This window comes from Opisthorchis viverrini (genome assembly GCF_000715545.1).
Source record: "Opisthorchis viverrini unplaced genomic scaffold opera_v5_73, whole genome shotgun sequence".
Classification (NCBI taxonomy): domain Eukaryota; kingdom Metazoa; phylum Platyhelminthes; class Trematoda; order Opisthorchiida; family Opisthorchiidae; genus Opisthorchis; species Opisthorchis viverrini.
In genome coordinates, this window is record NW_008751729.1 from 91,747 (window position 1) to 110,722 (window position 18,976).

The 18,976-nt window shown below is 46.3% G+C and overlaps 2 protein-coding genes across 2 annotated transcripts in view; both read left to right on the forward strand.

Moving 5' to 3' along the window:
• Window positions 1-6,770: 6,770 nt before the first annotated feature.
• On the forward strand, window positions 6,771-6,988 carry T265_04413 (hypothetical protein; the record flags this gene model as incomplete). Its single annotated transcript, XM_009169158.1, has 2 exons — window positions 6,771-6,836; window positions 6,875-6,988. The coding sequence occupies 2 exons, from the start codon at window positions 6,771-6,773 to the stop codon at window positions 6,986-6,988; spliced, it is 180 nt and encodes a 59-aa protein (XP_009167422.1).
• A 10-nt stretch (window positions 6,989-6,998) lies between these two features.
• T265_04415 (hypothetical protein) overlaps window positions 6,999-18,976 on the forward strand; it is a gene marked incomplete at both ends in the record, with an annotated part of 31,355 nt that continues 19,377 nt past the window's right edge. The window contains 2 exons of the mRNA XM_009169160.1: window positions 6,999-7,313; window positions 7,349-7,645. Coding sequence (XP_009167424.1) covers window positions 6,999-7,313; window positions 7,349-7,645 — 612 coding nt within the window. The remainder of the gene's footprint in view (window positions 7,314-7,348; window positions 7,646-18,976) is intronic.

Sequence of the window (18,976 nt, forward strand, 5' to 3'; positions counted from 1 at the left end):
GCAAACTCATAAATCTGGGGAAGAGCTACCACTTCCCATACAAACTGGGATCCAATGAACTGGAATGGGTGGCTGAGGAAAAAGACCTCGGCGTCTGGATTTCTAGCAACCTGAAGCCGAGTAAACACTGTCTATCAGTATATCGCAAGACCTCGGCACTGCTCGGGATGCTTAGGAGAATATTTTATCGTTTTACGCCTGAAATTCTCCCTATTATCATGAACACATATCTCCGGCCGACAATGGAATACGCGATCCAAGCCTGGTCTCCATGGCTGCAAAAGGATACACAACTGCTAGAGCGTATCTACCACCGCGCGACCAAGCTGGTCATTGGCCTCCGAAACGTTCCCTACAGTGAAAGGCTACGTAAACTCGATTTGTTTGATTTAACTTATCGGCGTATACGAGGAGACCTCATCCTGATGTTCAAGATAATAAACACCCCTAATCACCCTTTAAAACATTTGTTCACAGTTAATTTGGCCCGACAGACCCGACGGAATCCATTGGCCGTTGACATTCCATGTTCCCGCATTAACTGTCGGCGCTACTTTTTTTCAGTCCGCGTATCCCTCACGTGGAACAAACTACCAACATCTGTTGTGGATTGTGGTAACCTCGAGACTTTCAAACATTCGCTTGACGAATACATAAGATCTCACCCAACTTCCCTCATCAACATTTGAGATGCAGATCACAAACAATAGAACATATATGTCATATCATTCCGTTTATCTGTGTACATACAGACACACCAATATCCTTTGGTCATTGTAAAGCAAAATGCTTTTTAGACCAATATAACCTTGATTTACCTTGACTTACCTTGATTCACAGAGATCCACAATCAGAAAATATACCTGCGATCTTACACTAGCTTCGTCTCACCACCGCAGATTTATAATAATAATAATGTTTGTGCCCTACTTGTGGGTGACATACAATCAGGTATGACCTTAATGTTACAAGGAGGTTAGGAAAAGCGCTGTTATCCGATACGGGCGTCATCACCACTAAATCGGCACGGGTATGAAAACAGTGACTATGCGTTTTTGGGGAGAATATCAAGCAAGATCGGATCGTCAGGACTTGAATGTGGCGGGGGAAAACGAAACAAGGGAGGGTGAAACAAATCCTCCCGACTGACATATGACAAAAAAGGTGTAACGGTGAAAATTGGGGAACTGGAACATCAGATCAGGTGAAACAGCGGAGATAACGTCATCCAAGCGGTCATATTGAACTAAAACCTAAAAGCACCGCTAACGCCTTAGACTTTGGGCCCATGGTCACAAAAAACATAAGTGGGGGTGATGAGGTTGATGGATTAGCAGAGCGGATTAGTGGTAACAGGAATCCTAGAAACATGTCGTGCAGCGAAACTTCACAGAGCCGTCGGTGTCGCTGTTGTTGCGTCGGGCATAATAGTTTCTTGGAAGAGTGAGATAATGGCGACACATGAACCGGAACGCGAACTGTATAGGAAGTTTTTGAATTTTGCGGAATGTGCAGACGCATAGACATGGTTATATTTGGACGAAATTTTCAGCAGATTTGAATGAATATACCATGGAGGCGGCTGAGGACCAGTGGGGATTTTGTTCGTATTTGCAGTTAATGGAAAAAGTGGGCGAGAGAGTACAGTCGAGGGGAGAAAGGGAATAGTTGCGGGCGTACTATCAAACTGGGTATCGTAGTGCCATGCCATCCTTGGCCTGACATACATTGGTCTTTGAACCGCCCTACAACGGACGTCGGTTTTAAGGCTATGGGCGATTCTTTGAACCGCGGGGTTCTTATCAGGCTGGCTGTGGAAACAAGGTGGAACGAAGCCAATATAAGATCGTAGGGGTTTTTTGTCCGTTTGGGTATCCTGTGTCTGTAGATCATAGGCCAGGTGGAGTTTAAACCAGGTAACGCCGAAGTTTAAAGCCCGGGAAGATGAATGGATGGGATGAGATTAGTAAAGCGTGGTGAGTGTGAGGAGACATAAAATGGGATAATGTGCATTAATATACATAAAAGGAATAACTTAACGTCTGCTGTGATTAGGTTGATGACAAGCGATTGTTTGGAATAGGATAGGGATGGATTTGTATTTAGTAGACTAGCGACCGCAGTTGGGTTGGCTAACATACGATATTAAAGTAAAAGGGATCTATTAAAAGCCCACATAACCCCACAGAGTGGTGGTGCGGTTAGGGAAGTCAGATGTATAACGGCTGATGAGAGTGAACTTCCAAGATGATGGGCTGGTTGATCTGATATTTATTACATGAGTTGGGCGGTACCAGGAGAGTAAACAAGTGTAAGCGAATAGGTCACCTGTCCCCAAAGCACTGCTATAAGCTTCAAGTTAACAAGCGGCGCGTGGAGAATGGAACGCCTTTCGGCACCAGTCTTCAATTTTTGTAGCGGAGGATTAGGAACCTCTGTACACATATGTTTATCATTGTGTATGTTCACTCCTGGGAGCAATAGATAGGTGTGCGTGTCTTGCTTGGTTGACTAAGTTTGCTTTAGTGCGGTACAACCACACTAATTACAAGGGCAGCTACAGCCCTTCACACCGATGTAAACCATTGACATCATACAGTCGCCAGGCTATTCCATTTGTTTTTTACGAGTTTCTTTTTTAACCGACGGAAGGCCAGTTTTTTCTTCATTTATTTCAACGTCCGTAACTATAGCTTTGCCAGCTTAATGACACAATCAGAACGAGTTTAGCCCGGCAGCAAATGACAGAAAACAAAAATGCTCTTTTATCGACTTCCTAAATTCAAGGCCTTCCTCAGGACCACCAGCGATGGGTGGAGCACCCGTGCTACTGGAGAGGTGGTGGGTATAAGAGCGCACCATGGTGCGACGTGACTGGGCAAACCTACCTGTTGGACGCACCGACCACCAAACGAGGTCTTCATTCCTCTTGGATGCTATCAGGTCTGCAAAGTGGCACGCCACCAAGCGGTCATAATTGCGCAAAAATAAATGACAAGCTACCAGATATTTTATCCGGTCGGGGGAGGGCTGGGCCAGTAAAACAGCCCAGTCAGTTCGAACAAGCTAACGATAAACGGCTGCTGGAAAAGGCAGGTTGCGGAATCAAGTGAGATGACAGCTACCATTAAGGTAATTAGGACAGAACGGAGACGGCCAGAGCTTATGGATCTTGGCTGAAAGATGATGGAGCGTGAGCTGTCGAGCCGAACAGTGGCATACAGCAGTGTTGTGTGCAAAAATAAATGGCTACCAGATATTTTATCCGGTCGGGGGAGGGCTGGGCCAGTAAAACAGCCCAGTCAGTTCGAACAAGCTAACGATAAACGGCTGCTGGAAAAGGCAGGTTGCGGAATCAAGTGAGATGACAGCTACCATTAAGGTAATTAGGACAGAACGGAGACGGCCAGAGCTTATGGATCTTGGCTGAAAGATGATGGAGCGTGAGCTGTCGAGCCGAACAGTGGCATACAGCAGTGTTGTTTGCATGTGCTGAATGGTTTGTGAGGCGTATAATCCATTCTCGGGTATGAGGAATTCTGATTTTTTAAAGCAGTATAATGGTTAGTACTGGGCAGGGTGAGACACCACTCATAAAATTGGAAAGATAGTTCAAGTCAGGCACCTGGCGGGGAAGAACATGGTATACATTGCTTTAAGCAAGTCAGTTAGGTAGCACTGTATGCTAAGATAGTGGATTATTTTTAATTGTTGTTTTCATTGTTTTTCGCCCACGAACTCTACCCTCGCCAAGCTCAGAGGTGGTCTGAACTTCGTTCATAAAAGAGATCGGGAGATAGTTGGGTATTAATTAGAGCGGCTGCGGCTTCACACGTAAGGAAGTTGCCTACAAACAGTGAAACCGTATGTTGATGTGTCATATTTCAGATGCGAGTGAAGTAAACCAGGGAACAGCTGGGTCGTAGGTTTGTACGCGCTTCAGGGCACACTAAAAAATTGCTGGATTTACGGAATTTGTAGTGTGTGTATGACTTGACGTTTGACCTAGCCTCTGCTATAAAAGTAATTCGGTAAATCAGGCGGTGTAAGAGTTAGATTTAGCTTTATTCTTCCGAGCCACGGTGGCCCAAGACCTACGATTACACAACGACAGCCGCGGATGAGAGGGCTGTTATGTGGGAATAACTTTTGGTGAATGAACGTTCAAGCAACCTGAAGAATCCCGCTGCTTGATGAATAATGCATCCCAGCCCAATGACACATTAAAGATAATGAGGAATGTTCGAGAGATGAGTCCCCTGTATTCCTGGGCAAAATCGTCCTAGACAACCGGTGATTTGCGTACTGAGTTTTACTGGCAAACGCGCTCAAATTACCAGGTACCTTGGATCTCTCAAACCCCTTTTCGGATGCTGGCCACCTACCGTATTTGTAGTGCATCTACATGTGACGTAACTCCATTGGTGCCTCTGCCACACACTGCGCGCACAAGTCACGTACTTGCCCCTCATATATTCATTGAAATCCTCAGCAATTGCTGGGAGGGATGGAAACCGGAGAGCCACGAATTTCTCAACGAACATTTCAAGCTATGTATTTAGCCACAGCACCACAATCTGCAACATTGGGAAAAGTGCACCTGCTGACATAGGATCAGCCTGCGCAAGGGACAGACGAAAAAATTTCCAAACAACCTCTAAGTAGCGAATATACACTCATCTGCAAACTAATTTGGTTCTTTCGAGAAACTCACCTGGAACCCAACTGAATCTCTCGTTTATGATGTTCTCAGGCAACTGAATGTGCTGCACCAAGCCGCCTCATGTTTCAGTCGCTACGATATTTGAAATATCGCGATACATGTATATATTTGTAGTGTACTACTCATAAGGTTGCCGAAAATCTGTCGACAGCTCACGGTCGGTTTCGCTCTTCTTGGGGCTCATCCGACAGGCGTGTTCTCCGAGTTTTCGTCAAACTTATGTTTTACTTGAACCCAAACTGGACTAATTCGGACAAATACACTCATTTACAAATCCAATTTTGTTTGCAAATGAGTGCATTACGCTAATTATCATGGCTCGTTTTTTAAAGGGGTTTTCCCTATTTTTATTTCATCAATGTACAGCAAAACCTGTCTGGAAGAAGTGACAGCTGCAGAAACTCTTGTACCTGGTGCTTGTCCATGAGTGTGTTATGTGGAAATAGAGGATTGACGTTTAACCTCTATTTTTAAGAGGCAATGGAGTAACCGGAAACATTGGGATACAATAAAATTAGTTGTTGCTATTGAAAAGTTTATATTCCACAGGAATGACCCAAAGCGGTTGCTTTAAGAGAATGGTCGAAGGAAATGGATGCGCTGCAAAGCTGCGTTACTCAAAATGTAGCCCCTTTTGGGATTTCAGAGCAGAGCCATAAAGCTACCATCCAACTTTTTGGTAGGTTGCACGAAGATAGAATTTTGGCCCTAAAATAGGTTGCTTACGTATCATCTGAAAACATCCGTACTAAAATAATCAACGCTTACATTATATTCACCGGAAAGATGGGCAAATGAGTCCCTCCTCGGGACGTTGTCAAAATATTCCCACCTGGCGTTTCGTCAGCCACTTCACGATGGCCAACTTCCCTCGGCCTGGAAGGAAGCGATTGTCACGTGAATCTACGAAGTTGATGGCTGACTACCACCCAGCAGCTACACGCATATTAACCTCACTAGCGCGGCCTGCAAGGCGTTGTAGCGCTTTGTGAAGTGAACAATTCTAGATCACCTAACACCGACAACTTGATAACTCTGGTTCAACATGGATTTCCCCTAAAACTTTCTTGCATGACAGACGCGCTCGTATATGTGGACAGCTAGGAATAATAGCATCATATCGGATGCCATATTTCCCCACTTATTAGAAGTATGCAATTGCGTCACACACGTCCCGCTGCTCCACAAACTCGAGTCTTATGGAATGCAAGGGAATGTTCTACACTGGATTAAGGCATTCCCATCAGACAGAACATTCGGAGTGAAGGAAGGCCCGACCCACAATTCTCAGGCGCCGGTCTCCGTTGGGATTCCCCAAGGCTCCGTCTTGTTACAACAACTGTTTCTGATATACTTCAGCGACCTTCCAGGTGTCCTTACAAGTCCGAGGCTGCGTTTTGCGGAAAACTTGAAATCCTGGATTTCTAATACCGGCTTCCTCCAAATGGATGCAGACGCTGCAAAGCGGTGGTCTTAGGACTGGCGCCTTGCTCTGAACAACCGAAAGTGCATCCATATGTCATCCGGAGGAGACTCAGCGGAAGCCTTTGTAAGATATGGTGAGAATGGACCAGGAGATATCACAAGGAGAGATGGCCAAAAAGATTTGGCACACGACTTTCTTCAAATATATCTTTCGCAATGCACCATGAGAAATCGGCTCAAAGGACAGGTCTTTCGGGTGAACGACAACCACTAAACGATAAGGACAAAACCGACCAAGGATACTCGAGTGAAAGCCTGGATCCTGTGTATCAATCCGTGGATCGTGAATGCGTTTGTGTAGTCGAGGTTCTAGATCCCGCTTATTCCTCCGGTGGGCGCCAACTGAGGACGTTCCAGATGGACTTTCGGAGGGTGATACAAGGGGCACAATATTTTGTGCAGGAGTTATGAATCTAAATATGTTTTTTTGTTACCGACCAGTCTAGCAAGCTGGGTTGTTTGTAACCAAATTGAACTGAACTGCTGGTGACTGTTTTACACTCCGCCCGATTGCGTTATTTCCGCGCTTTTTGAGTGTGCTGGTTCGCTATCTCGTTGAGACATGAAGGTCACATTTAAAACACTCAAACAGCAGACTTTCGAATTGGAATTGAAAGAGGACGACTTGGTAAGTGTCGAAGTATATTTTTCCGCATTCGCTACCAGGTGAGTGACGTTAAAAAGAAAATTGAAGCGGAGAAAGGAAATGAATTTTCTGCTAGTTCACAGACCCTGATACATTCTGGTATGTTCTCAAGTTTTATTTCGACGAAAGCTTGAAGGTAAAGTCATGGAGGATGAGAAGACACTCAAACAATATAAAGTGACCGACAAGGGTTTCATTGTGGTGATGGCAGTTTCAAAGCCATCGAAAGAACCTACAGCATCAGCTGAAAAGGCGCCAGAGGCAGCCAAGCCGGTGCAATCAGAACAGTCGATTTCCACGAACACTGTTACCTCAGCACAAGAAGCCACGGTACCCCGTTCTGAGGTTCCGGCGGCTGCAGGCCCCGAGAGCGCGACTGGCGAGAGTGCCCTTGTCACTGGCGCAGAGTACGAGCGCGCAATATCAGAAATCGTAGGAATGGGTTTTGATCGATCTATGGTATGTCAGTATTGAGTGTGTCATGTACAGTACAGGTGATACGTGCAATGCGGGCCAGTTTTAACAACCCTGACAGGGCTGTTGAGTACTTGTTGTCTGGTAACATTCCGAACGTGGTTGTTCGAGAACAACAGCCTGCCGGTGGACGAGAGCGAGTGGATCCCCCCGGAGATGAACACTCTGCTTCTGAGTCACCTAGTTCTGAGGATCCTATTTCCGCACTTGCCAGCTTACCCCAGTTCCAGCAAATGCGAGCCCTCGTTCAAGCGAACCCAGAACTTCTCCCTCAGCTGATCCAGCAGATTGGGGCGGACAACTCTGAGTTGCTTCGGGTATGTGCTTATATCTCTCGTCTCTTGTTGATGAATGTTCGATTAATCTAACGGTTCGCAGGAACACCTCTTGAACTTCCCCAGCTATACTTATCACACGACTCAATGAGTCCTGGAAATAATTGGTATTTGGAGTAGCTATTCTATCGGGTAAGGTAACCTGATGTATTTCGATGCTGGTCTGGAGCATGGTTTGCAAGTGTTCTAACCCCTGTCATACCCGTTTTGTGGCGCGATGTTCATAATCACATGATGGTGTATTTGTGGAAATTATTTGCTGTTCATTACGACAGTTAACGCTACCTTATTCAAGGTGGTCCGGTTTGACCGAAATTTTCTTTTCCCATTACTTGGGGGGCAGGGGCAGATTCTGCGTTCTTGGCATGCTGTTTTCCAAACTTGCCATCTTTTCATGGAATATGGTCGCCGTCACCAAGTACTGAGATCCGGTCGTACTCTAGTCGAGGAACCTCCGGTACCCCCTGGAAAGTCATCGCGTCTCCACTGATGGAACATCTCAGTGTAGGGACCTGAGAACACTACCAAGGAAAAAGCGTGCGAGTGCAAAGTGCGGTTAGCTGTGACTGCTTCACCAACCAACTTACGGCGACGCTACTCCACACCACATATATGCCGATTTGCAACATCTCAGGCTGTTACATGACTGTGGAGTTCAAGGGCAGCTGCTAATGTTGTTAAAGAAGTCATTTCAGGTTGAATTGTGATTTTCGGTCGATGAGAGATGGTGTTGAACTTCAGTCAGTTGTCTGTACTTTCTGTAGTGGTAGGGATCATCACTGCTTAGGGAAATCGTCCATCATCCAAAGTCCCGTACACTGGCGGCGCAGCTCATTACATAATTGGATGAATGTCAAACTTGCACAAGGCGATTGATCATCCTTATCCGCGAAGTTAACTGAGGATGCTAATACCTGTTTAAGAGCCAGCTTGTGAGAAACCCAAAAATCTTATATAACCATACAGTTGCAGCCTGAGCCTGGCCAAAACGATCCCGCTGGATAACAATTTCATTTGTGAATCACATGACTTCACTATTCTACTGTCATCACACGTGTTCTTGCTGGCCGCTTCTAGGTTCTCTCGTACGACATGGACCATCTTCGTCCTCATCGATAGCAAAAATACGCAATATGTACTGCCACCTAGGTGTCATAGGACCAAGGGAAAATAGGGCATTAGTCAACAGTGGAAAAGAAAGGGTAAGGACTTAGTGTGAAGAAGTCTTATGTCCTTAATGAAAACGACCAAGTGTAAGGTGCCTACACCTTCGAACAACATCCAGTAAACACATTTTAATGTTAAGTCGCCGTCGGAATCGACCCAGCGTCCTTTACAAACCTCACCCAAAATGAACCTAGCGCGTGGCGGACGAACCGTAACTAGGAAACGACGGTTTGCGGGTTACTGGGATCCGTTACCTGCTGTGTCCTGCAGGGTTCCCAGCCACGGAAAACGGCTCCAGCAATGAATGCACGAAAAGCTCACAGCACTTCGTTCGCGCTGCCGCAACTGAACGACTAATTTTTGCTGTGTCTTATCCCTTGCAAACTGACAGTGGGTAGACGACGGCTGGGTATACATAACACACACTACAGCCACAGCCTCATAGGCTTAGTCTGCAGTTTCAGCAGACGTTGGACCGCCTACGGTATATGTTGCTTCAAGCTTCACCGGGACTCGGGTCCGGGTGACCTTCACCTGTATTATTCGAAGATGGGATTGTGGTAGTCAGTCATCGCTTGTCTCATCTGTTTGCTTGCATTTGGGAAAGGAGTCTCTCAGACAACTGGAGGGAGTCGGTGAAAGTGTCCATTTTCAAAAAGGGGTCTCATAGTGAGTGTTATAACCACAAGAGGATCAGCTTGACGTCGGTCGTAATGAGACTGTTGGCGTCACCGGCGCTTCGTCGCTTGAGGTTGGCTCTTGAAACACGGACTTGAGAGCAGCAGGCTAGATTCTGGCCTTGTGAGGTTGCGTTGACCAAATCAAGTGTTACGACAACGCCATATGTATAGGCGATCTATAATTCTAGCGTTCCTGGATTTCCGAGTCGCATTCAACTCGGTTGTTCTCAGGTCTGTTCTTGACACATCAAGAAATCCCCCGTAAGTTTGTGAACATAATATGTTCTTCGTATTCTCCGAATTCCGTAAGTGTGGGGATATACAAAAGCTTCTCTGGACAAAGCGGTGTCTGTCAGGGGTGCCCACTCTCCATTTCTATTTATTTTCGTGATCGATGAGATAATTAGGAGAATGCTGGAACATCTTCAAAACTCCGTTCAATTAACCTCTGGCGAAAACCTCGTCGATCTGGAATATGCAGACGATATCGTTCTCGTCTTCGAAGAGGAGGAGACCAAAGTCATCCCATTCTTCGGCACACAGTTTGCACCCACAAACTGTAAGTTCATGCTCCTGGACATACAGTCACTGAACACGCCTCTTACAGTCCAGGGAGGGGCACTGGAAGTTGTGGAGAGCTTTACGTATCTTGGAGGTTGTATTAGTTCTGACTGTAGTGTGACAGATGAGGTCAATACACGAACCTGCAGTGTTCAGGTCACGTTTGCTAATTTGAGACGCCTACGACGTAAGAGCGGTATATCCCTGAATCCTGAGAGACGTGTGTATCACGCTACAGTGCGGGCTGTTCTGTTTTATGACTGTGAGACTTGGCCTGTAAGAGCAGCGGAACTGAGAAGTTTTGTGGTGTTCGACAATAGTTGTCTCAGGACCATAGCTGGTGTGGGCTGATGTCAGCGAATCCGCAACGAAGAAAGCGGGTTTTCGGTTGTGCAACGGGCACTCGCATTGTAGAATGTGTCCAGCACCGGAAGCTGTGTTGATTGGGACATGTGTTGCTTATGCCTAACCATCATTTGCCGAAGAGAGTGCTGTTTTCCATCCCCAAATCAGAATGGCGGAAGGAGAGAGGTGGCCAACCCTTGACCTGGCAGAGGGACATGAAGGAGGTTACGAGACGCTTGAGTACTGTCAGTAATACCCGCCTTCCAGGATGGGAACCGCATGATCCTTACTGCGCCTGGTTTGAGACGCTGCAAGATATGGCTGCTAACCGATGTCGGTGGCGACCTTGTTGTCAGTTTCTATCCAGATTGCCTGAATGGGTATCTGGAAGTGTATGCACCTAGAAATGATTGTAGTAAGCTAGCACTAAGTCCCTTCCCCATCCGCCTTTATTCTTTTCTTCACAGTAAGGATTTCAAATAAATCTTGGTTGTTCGGCAGCGAAGCCTCAGTGTTGAACACCGATGTTATGGTATCGATTATTATTATTATTGTTATTGTTAATACTATTCGTTATCAAGTATCTGCTGACACACCACTTCACTGCGTATTCACTGCAGTTGGAAGCTTGCTATGGCTCAGCGAAACCGACAATAGAACGCTTGGAAAGTCCTTAAATCTTCGGCTGGTTACTGTAAGGCTCATCGGCACTTAATTCACCAACGGCGTGGTACCTGCATGCACCCACATAAACTACGGTACAGATACCGGCAAGTGCGAGCCCCATCGTCGAACATCGACGGCGTGTATAAGGGACGCCTCACACATCTTGCGGATGATAATTCTCAAACCGGGCAACTGGGTGAAAGTGGGCATCACTGGGGTGGTACACCACGTGTTGGCGCTACAAAGATACGTTTGATATCACACTTTACTGCAAGTTACCGCTCAGCAGCGTCATTCTGTGTCTTCGAATGGGGACAAAAGTTTTCCAATCAGCCGTCAATTTCGGCAGCAAAAAATGTGTGCAACTCAAACAAAAACGTTTCGTCCCCTGACAACCCTCGAATGGCAAGCAACTGTTCATCCAGAGAGATAACGTAATCCTCTAAAATGCCATTCATACCATAACACCCTGAATTTCGATCATGCTTTTATACGAGTTTCGGTGGATTCTCCCCCAACAGAAGCGAAGCAGCTCACAAGGAGTAGTTTTAATGCTCAACCGCGGTCCAAATTACAAACAAAGCAAATGCTTGCGTAATCTTGGGGATTCCTTGTCCGCTGGTTTTGAGGTCTCTCTCGAAGTTCAACGGCGACAAAACTATGTTGCTGGCCGGTCGGTTGCTTATGCATCTGGAAAATACGCAGCACCGCTGACTACGGTGGCTCAGCCATGTCTCATGTCACCGTCACCGAGACGACTGCTCAAAAATGGAAATGGCCTTTGTTGTTTGAAATAATCGATAGACTCATCACGAGAAAGCTGATTGCAAACTTCCGTTCGCCGGATAACATCCGTTATCAACTCCAGAAGCCAAAGATTTTAGCAACCAGTATATATCATCCGTTTGCCTCCTGCAGCGGGTGCTAACATTGCGGGTTGGTGTGCAATAGAAGCTCAGCTACCCAGCTCCATGTAGATAAACTAAGACTTCTAAGTGTGACACTGTATCAAGATTCTTTAGTAATTATTTACAGGGACAGTGTATGTGCATGAGCCTATAGAATGTGACAAATGGTCGAAGAATAATGCCAGTTGTCCCTTGCTTCATAGAGATGCCCAAGCGAAACCGCGAAGTTCTCAGTTTTGTTACGTTCAACTAAATTTGTCACTCATCGTGCAGTGCTCCACCGGCGTCGAAAAACAGCAAGACTGTAACAGGAGCTAGACATGATTTCGTCGCATCGCCAGTATTATTGCTCTTTGACACATCTAATGTCGCCATACTGATGTGTAGTCAGGCATAGTCATCTTGTGGTAAAATCAGCATCCGACTCAGTGTACCGTGCTCCTAGAGCTCCAGAGGTCTCGGTCTTCAGAAAGGTGGCCTCTGTCGGCAGACAGGTTTGAGCGTGGGTGCCCCTGACTAATTAGTTGGGTTTTCCGAGAACATCAGATTATCAATGAGGAGACAGAGCTCTGTCCTCAATGGAGACGACCAGGTGACTGACAGTCTACGACCTGGCAACGAGGCTTACAGCTGCTGTCTCCCTGGATAGGGACCGCAGGGTTCGACTAGTCAACAGTTGCTGACACCGACGAACATAGTTTAGTCACTCAGTTATCGACTGTCTTGCATCAGAGCTGTTGCCTTCAGCAATTGGTTTTTCGATTTCCCATTTTTATTTCACAATCCCAATCAACCCCCAATCATGTGATTATGCCTCCAATGCTTGGCTTCATTTTACTTTTCACCCCATGTTTCGCTGACCGAGCCTGTAGCAGTTGGAACCAACGTACCCTTGGTACTTGGTCACCTGGTCACCTGTAGTGAACCGATCTAGCTCGCTTTCATACCTCGTTATATGGTAGTGCCAACAAACTGATATGTCCCCGGAATTTTTATGGTACTCCACAACACATCCTATCCTACTCTACATGGACGCGTGAGGATCCACGATGGAGTTTCCTGAACAGGCGTTGAGCTGGGTGGTTCATTCATTTCTTCTCAAGTGTGGAGTCGACTTATTTGCTTAGGAATTGCAAAAACTTTGTATTTACGTTGGGTAGGAAATTGCCGACATAGATACACCGATTCTGGCGTATCTTCAGCCTCGGGTCCTGTCAAACACAATATCCCAAATAGTTTTGTCCACACAGAAGCCCTTCTAACTGTGTATTACCTGCTGGAAGCAGCGAATTCGCAGTTAGGTGATCAGGATAGGGATTTTTGATGAAACAGAATGCATTCAGTATTACAGGCTGAGGTGGATGGGGCATATTTTACGCATGCCAATTTACCCCATACCGAGTAGATCGCCGTTTCCCGGGTGTAATTCGGAGGGGCGGCGAACTAGAGGCGGACCGAATTTGCAAAGAAGAAGCGAATTAAAGATGTTTGGGAAGATTTGAGTGCTGTTGAGGCTGCTCGCCTTCCATGAGGGTGTCCATGTGATCCTCCCTGTGTTTAGCTGGAGATACAATGGTATGCAGACTTACCGATGACAATGGCATTCAGGCTGTCAGTTTCTTCCAAGTTACCTCACTGTTGGCTGGGGGTATAGACATCTCGTACGTTTGTCGTAGGCTAGCACTGCGTCCTCCTTTCTGCTCCGTTGCTTTCTTTCTTTTGTAATGCTTTAGTCAACAAAATTGACTTGCTAGTACGGCACTGATGCACCGGTGTTCTCTTTCGGTGGTACTGTCATTTAGCACGATGGTGTGATAATGTGCGTGGCACTGTGAGTGTAATGTGTCGCCTCCAAATTGAGCAAATGGGCTTGTTGAATGCTTTTTGTGATTTTAGCCTGGTGGCAACTTCAGCATCGATGTTGGTACCTTAGTACCGTCACTGAAAACGTCTCTCCAGGTAGTTTTATTATCGCTGCTAGTGTTGCGCGCAGAATGAGTATCAAAACAGAGGACTCTCTTTTTACCTTCCCCATACTTCATTGCTTTTAGCACATGCGTCAAGGCGCTTAGCGGTAGTCCATCGCGATCTCTGTGTTAAACAAAAATACTTCGTAGGTGGATGACTGGTTGTCTTTTGATCTCAGAATGATCGAGCTTCTGGTAGGTAGCTGGAACCTATACTGTGAGTTAGCAGCGGTGCATGTATTTTAGACTTAGATGGGATGAAACTCCATCTTTCGCTCAAACTGCCCATGTCACGTAAGTTATTGTTGTCTGGCCTCTTGGGTGATTTATTGTGCGGAAGACCCGAACCCATACAGCGTGTAAAATTTTCCTCATCTGACCAACGCACTCACTTTGCAGCAAGTAGTCCGCTCGCAAAAAATCCTGCACTTCACTTGGGCGTGGGTTCTTCGTCCGAAAGTTTTTCATTTTAGGATTCATTCAGTAGCGGATTACGTTGCATGAACCGCGCTATACCTTGTTCAAGTGCGAGTTACTCACATGCACTCGTACCCTAGGGTAACCTGTTCGGCCATTATTTGGAAGGAATCGGCGAACAAGGATGGCAGATGTGCAGTGTTGCTCGATTTTGCAGCATAGAATAGCTTCTCTTGTGGGATGAAGCATATGTTACGACTCTTGATACTTGGATACAACTACACTAGTCGAGCTGGCTCGGTCACACATTGATCTTATCCGACAATCTGATTCCGGATGTGACGGTAAAGAATAGTGAATATGGCTTCTTCGAACCGTCTGAAGAGAATGACGGTGCACACTCTTCCTTCGAAGCGCTCCAGAGTTCAGTTTATTCAAACCAACTCCTGAGGCGTGGCAGGTGGTCTGGTTGAATAATTTACCTTTTACGCATTTCAAACAAGGTGACCGGATGAAAAGAGATGAATCATTTAAGACTATTTCAGTTCCTTTGAAACTCAAAATCACCCGAATCGTAAACATCGACATAAAGCGTCCTGTCGGAGTCGAATGACTAAGAATGACTTTCACTATGTTGCTGGGTTCGCCAATCGTTCTTTACTTTTCCGATTGCAGTTTTATTAGAATCGATTAAAATCCGTCGTTGTTCGACAACCAGTAGTTGAAATTAGCCTTGTTAACCAGCAGTCCTTGGCACAGTTCCTCTGAAAAATCTTTGTGGAGAGGCCCCAGTTATTTATGTGCTTGTGGGAAAAGGTCAAAATAACTACGCCTAATGAACGTTTCAGAAGGGCTTGGTTAGCAATCGGTAGTCTTTACCTGGGCAACGTTTCGTTTTTGACACAAAGTCTTCAGCAGTCCAAGTAAGTAGGTCACTAATTTAGTCAGGTTTTAAGGCAGACGGAGAATCAGTCAGTAAGACTTCTTAACAACAGACCAATTTTAACTGTCCAAGGGTCTTGTCGGTTAGTGTGGTTGCCTAATTCTTGCGGTTGATGGGTTAAGGGAATTTCAAATTATTTTTGATCGAGTTCAATTCCTTAATCTCCCACTTCAAGGTGCTTCCATTGATGATTCACCTTAGGTGCAACTCCCGCGGCCGTGTAAAGGTCTACGGGAAGCTTTCTCCTGAGTTCACCAAATCAAGTGGTGTCCGACAGAACTGTCCTCTTTCACCCTTTCTCTTCCAATTCGTCATTGATACGATCATGGAAGACTCACTATCAGCCTCTAATGCCTGTGGGGTCGAAGTGCTCCCTGGGCCTCCGCTCACAAACATCGAGTACGCAAACGACATAGCTCTTCTTGGATCTGACCCCGTGGTAATGCAAACAATATTAAATAATCTAGATAATTCTGCCTCGCGGTTCGGCATGCGCTTAACACCTGCAAAGTGTGAAGTGCTACTGCAAGACTGGGTGGGCTCGGTGCGGATGAACCGATTGAGGTAGTAGACAAATTTGTTTACTTGGGTAGCTGTATCAGTTCCGGTGGCCTCGCGAAAGATGGTATTTCCATCCGGATTGGGAAGGCCAGAACAGCTTATGTGAACCCACGTCACCTGTGGCGTAGACGTAACATCAGCTTCTCTGTCAAGGGTCGAGTTTACAATGCTGCGGTGCGCTCCATATTACTATATGGATCAGAAATCTGGCCGCTGCGCGCCGAGGACGTCAAAATACTTGACCATCGATGTCTTCGGAGCGTTGCCCGAATCTGGTGGGAACACGGGATCAGCAATTCTGAAGCACGTCGAATGGTATTTGGGAGAAATAACCCACCCTCGATAGATGAACTGACCACACTGCATAGGTTGCGCTGGCTTGGCCACTTGCTGCGTATGCCAGTCGACCGACTTCCTCGAAAGGCTCTTTTCGCCCAACCACGTGAAGGGCGGAAGAGAGCCAGAGGCGGCCAAACAATGATTTGGCAGGGAAGTATGAAAGCCATTACCAGCAAACTCAGCTGCGCTGGTCACTGCCGTCTTCCTGGATGGGGACCCCGAGACGGGCCACATCAATGGTTAGATACATTGTGAGATATGGCTCAATGGAGCTTGTGCATCCAAGCTATTGCCTTTAGTGCATAGCTGCTTTTCCAACCCACTCATTTGATAGTGCTGGATTAATGCACCCATTTATCAACTCCCGCATGCAATGCGCAGCTACCTACCCCTCCCCCAAATCATCCGTGAACGAAACTGCGGCAGCTACAACCACTGTACGATACGTACGCGGTTATCACAGCTGACACTGATGATGATGATGATGATGATGACCATTATCATCTTAGGTGCCACTGGTAGGTTTCGTTGGTCTTTGTGGGCTTGTGAGTGCTGCGACAATTTGGTTTGGGGTGGGGGAATGTGGGCGAGATTGAGTACACTTCGGATCTAAGCCTTTTGTTGTGATGGCCTCTCTTTCTGAGAACCGCACACCAACAAATGTCAGCTTGGCTGGGTCAAGACCCTTCGCACGCTTGCCAGTTCAACGCCTTCTATCCTATTTACGCTGGGATGCTTGGTGACTTCCACCATCTCGGCCATCAGTCTCTGTGGTGTGGACCGTAGCCCCCCACCAAACCTCGATATTTTCCTAATTTATTTTATGTCCCTTGTCCAGTGCATGTTCCACCATAGCCAAGTCTCTGTAATGCTCGTTATTCGTCTGCCTCCCTTGATGGCCTATTTAATTTCCTCCTGTGTTTTCCGATTTTTTTTGTGAAGTCTGAAGGCAGTCCATTCTATATAGATCCTAGTACAGTCGTTTCACTTAATTTTGTGGACACAGCCCCTGGTTCTGTTCGCCGGACTAGTAATCGTTCAGTTACACCAGTACAGGGCGCAGTTTTCCCTCTCTGGAAAGCTGCTCTTGTGTTAGCCGTGTTTAGAATCCTTTGAAATGACTTCCGATCTAATTACTTATAGACATCGGTATATTTGTTTGTTTGTCGAAAAGGCTAAAAAGCCTACGAAGGCAGGGTCAATGCTTATCTAATAGGGACATCTGTTCACCGTCCCCATGCATTTTTTAGCCTTGCCGAGTGAGGGATAATTCCATATAAAATGAACTAGTCTCCAAATAATCGTGCAGCATGTTCCACAAAATTGAGTTGACCCCCTCTCCGAATTCGTGTCTTTCATTCGAAACTTTGAGTTTACGTGACTCAGTTTAAGAAATACTGCTGCATTAAAGCATCAGGGTGAACTTGCGTTGCTTTATCTGAAGGTGATTATAAAGTACTGATATGGCTTCTGTCTTGAAACGCTGTCGGGCTGAAAGGTCCGTCGAACTTGCATTAGAGTTAGTGTATTATACTGGAGAAGCTGTGTGTTTGCTTCGGTTTTGAAAACAAGAGTTGTGCTGAAAACCCGGAAAGCGCTGCAACTGTTTGGAGAAGTCGTTGCTCCAGGAGATAGCCAACGCATACGACCACGTGATGTGGACCACGTGATCAAAGGATGAGCAGTACTATATCTAAGTGCGTGCTCTAGATAGCTTAGTGGTTAAGACACCGGCTTAAGGACCGGAAGGTCCGTGGTTCGGACCCAAACTCTATTTCAACTGCTCCCGTGTAGGCGACCCAGTAGTATCCAGGCCCTCGTGCCTCCCGTTGGCATGATAGCTAAGCACCGAAAGGGTACTGCAGCTGAATGACTACTAGGTGTGAGTGAATGACGCTACTGACCAGCCGTTGGTGAGCGAACAGTTAGGTGTTGAAGCGACTGACTTGGTGGTCGCGAGTTCGTGAATTTTGCCCTGCTGGTGATTCCCAATAAAGATGAAACAGCTTTGTAGTACTAGGGACTTCAGCATAGATTTGCTTCACTTATAGGACGAAATGTAAATTAAAATTCCAAGATTTCACCCCGTCACCGGGAGTGTGTCTCGTGAATTACGTTGGCATTTTCAAAAGATATTCGCAGAGAATGCTCCAGCAAGCGTTTTAAGCCGTTCATCAACAGCTGTGGTCCTTAATGATAGTGAAGCGTCAAACCTCGGCACGCACGACGCGAAGATCACATCTTTGCAGTTATTCAGGTGCTTGAGCAGCATCAAGCACACTGCTGACCAACAATTTTGGTTTTCTTGAAATGCAAGACATCCCTTTAATTTGTAAATAGGTTGTCTCCCACGTTCAGTTGGCTCATGAAGTTTTAAATATACTTAGTGCTGCATTCCCTCGAACTAGGATTGTATGAAGGTTTACAACAATCCGAGATGGCTCAAGTGGTTAGAGCGCGAATGTACTGACTGGAAGGTCCGTGGTTTGAACCCAACCTCTGCCTCTCGATTTCCTCTGTCTAGGCTCGGGCCACCTAGCAGTATCCCAGCCCCCGTGCTTCCTTCGCGTGGCATAGCAGCTAGGCACCGAAACGCAGCTGAACGACATTGACGCCATTACACGCCACTACTAGATAGAATGGTAATATTTACCAATAGGCACGTTCCTGAAAACACTCTTATCTTGGTACCCTGGCTGTCGCGTTTTTCCCTGAGATCCCTTCAGTAGTAACGTCCATGTATGTGCAGATCACATCAG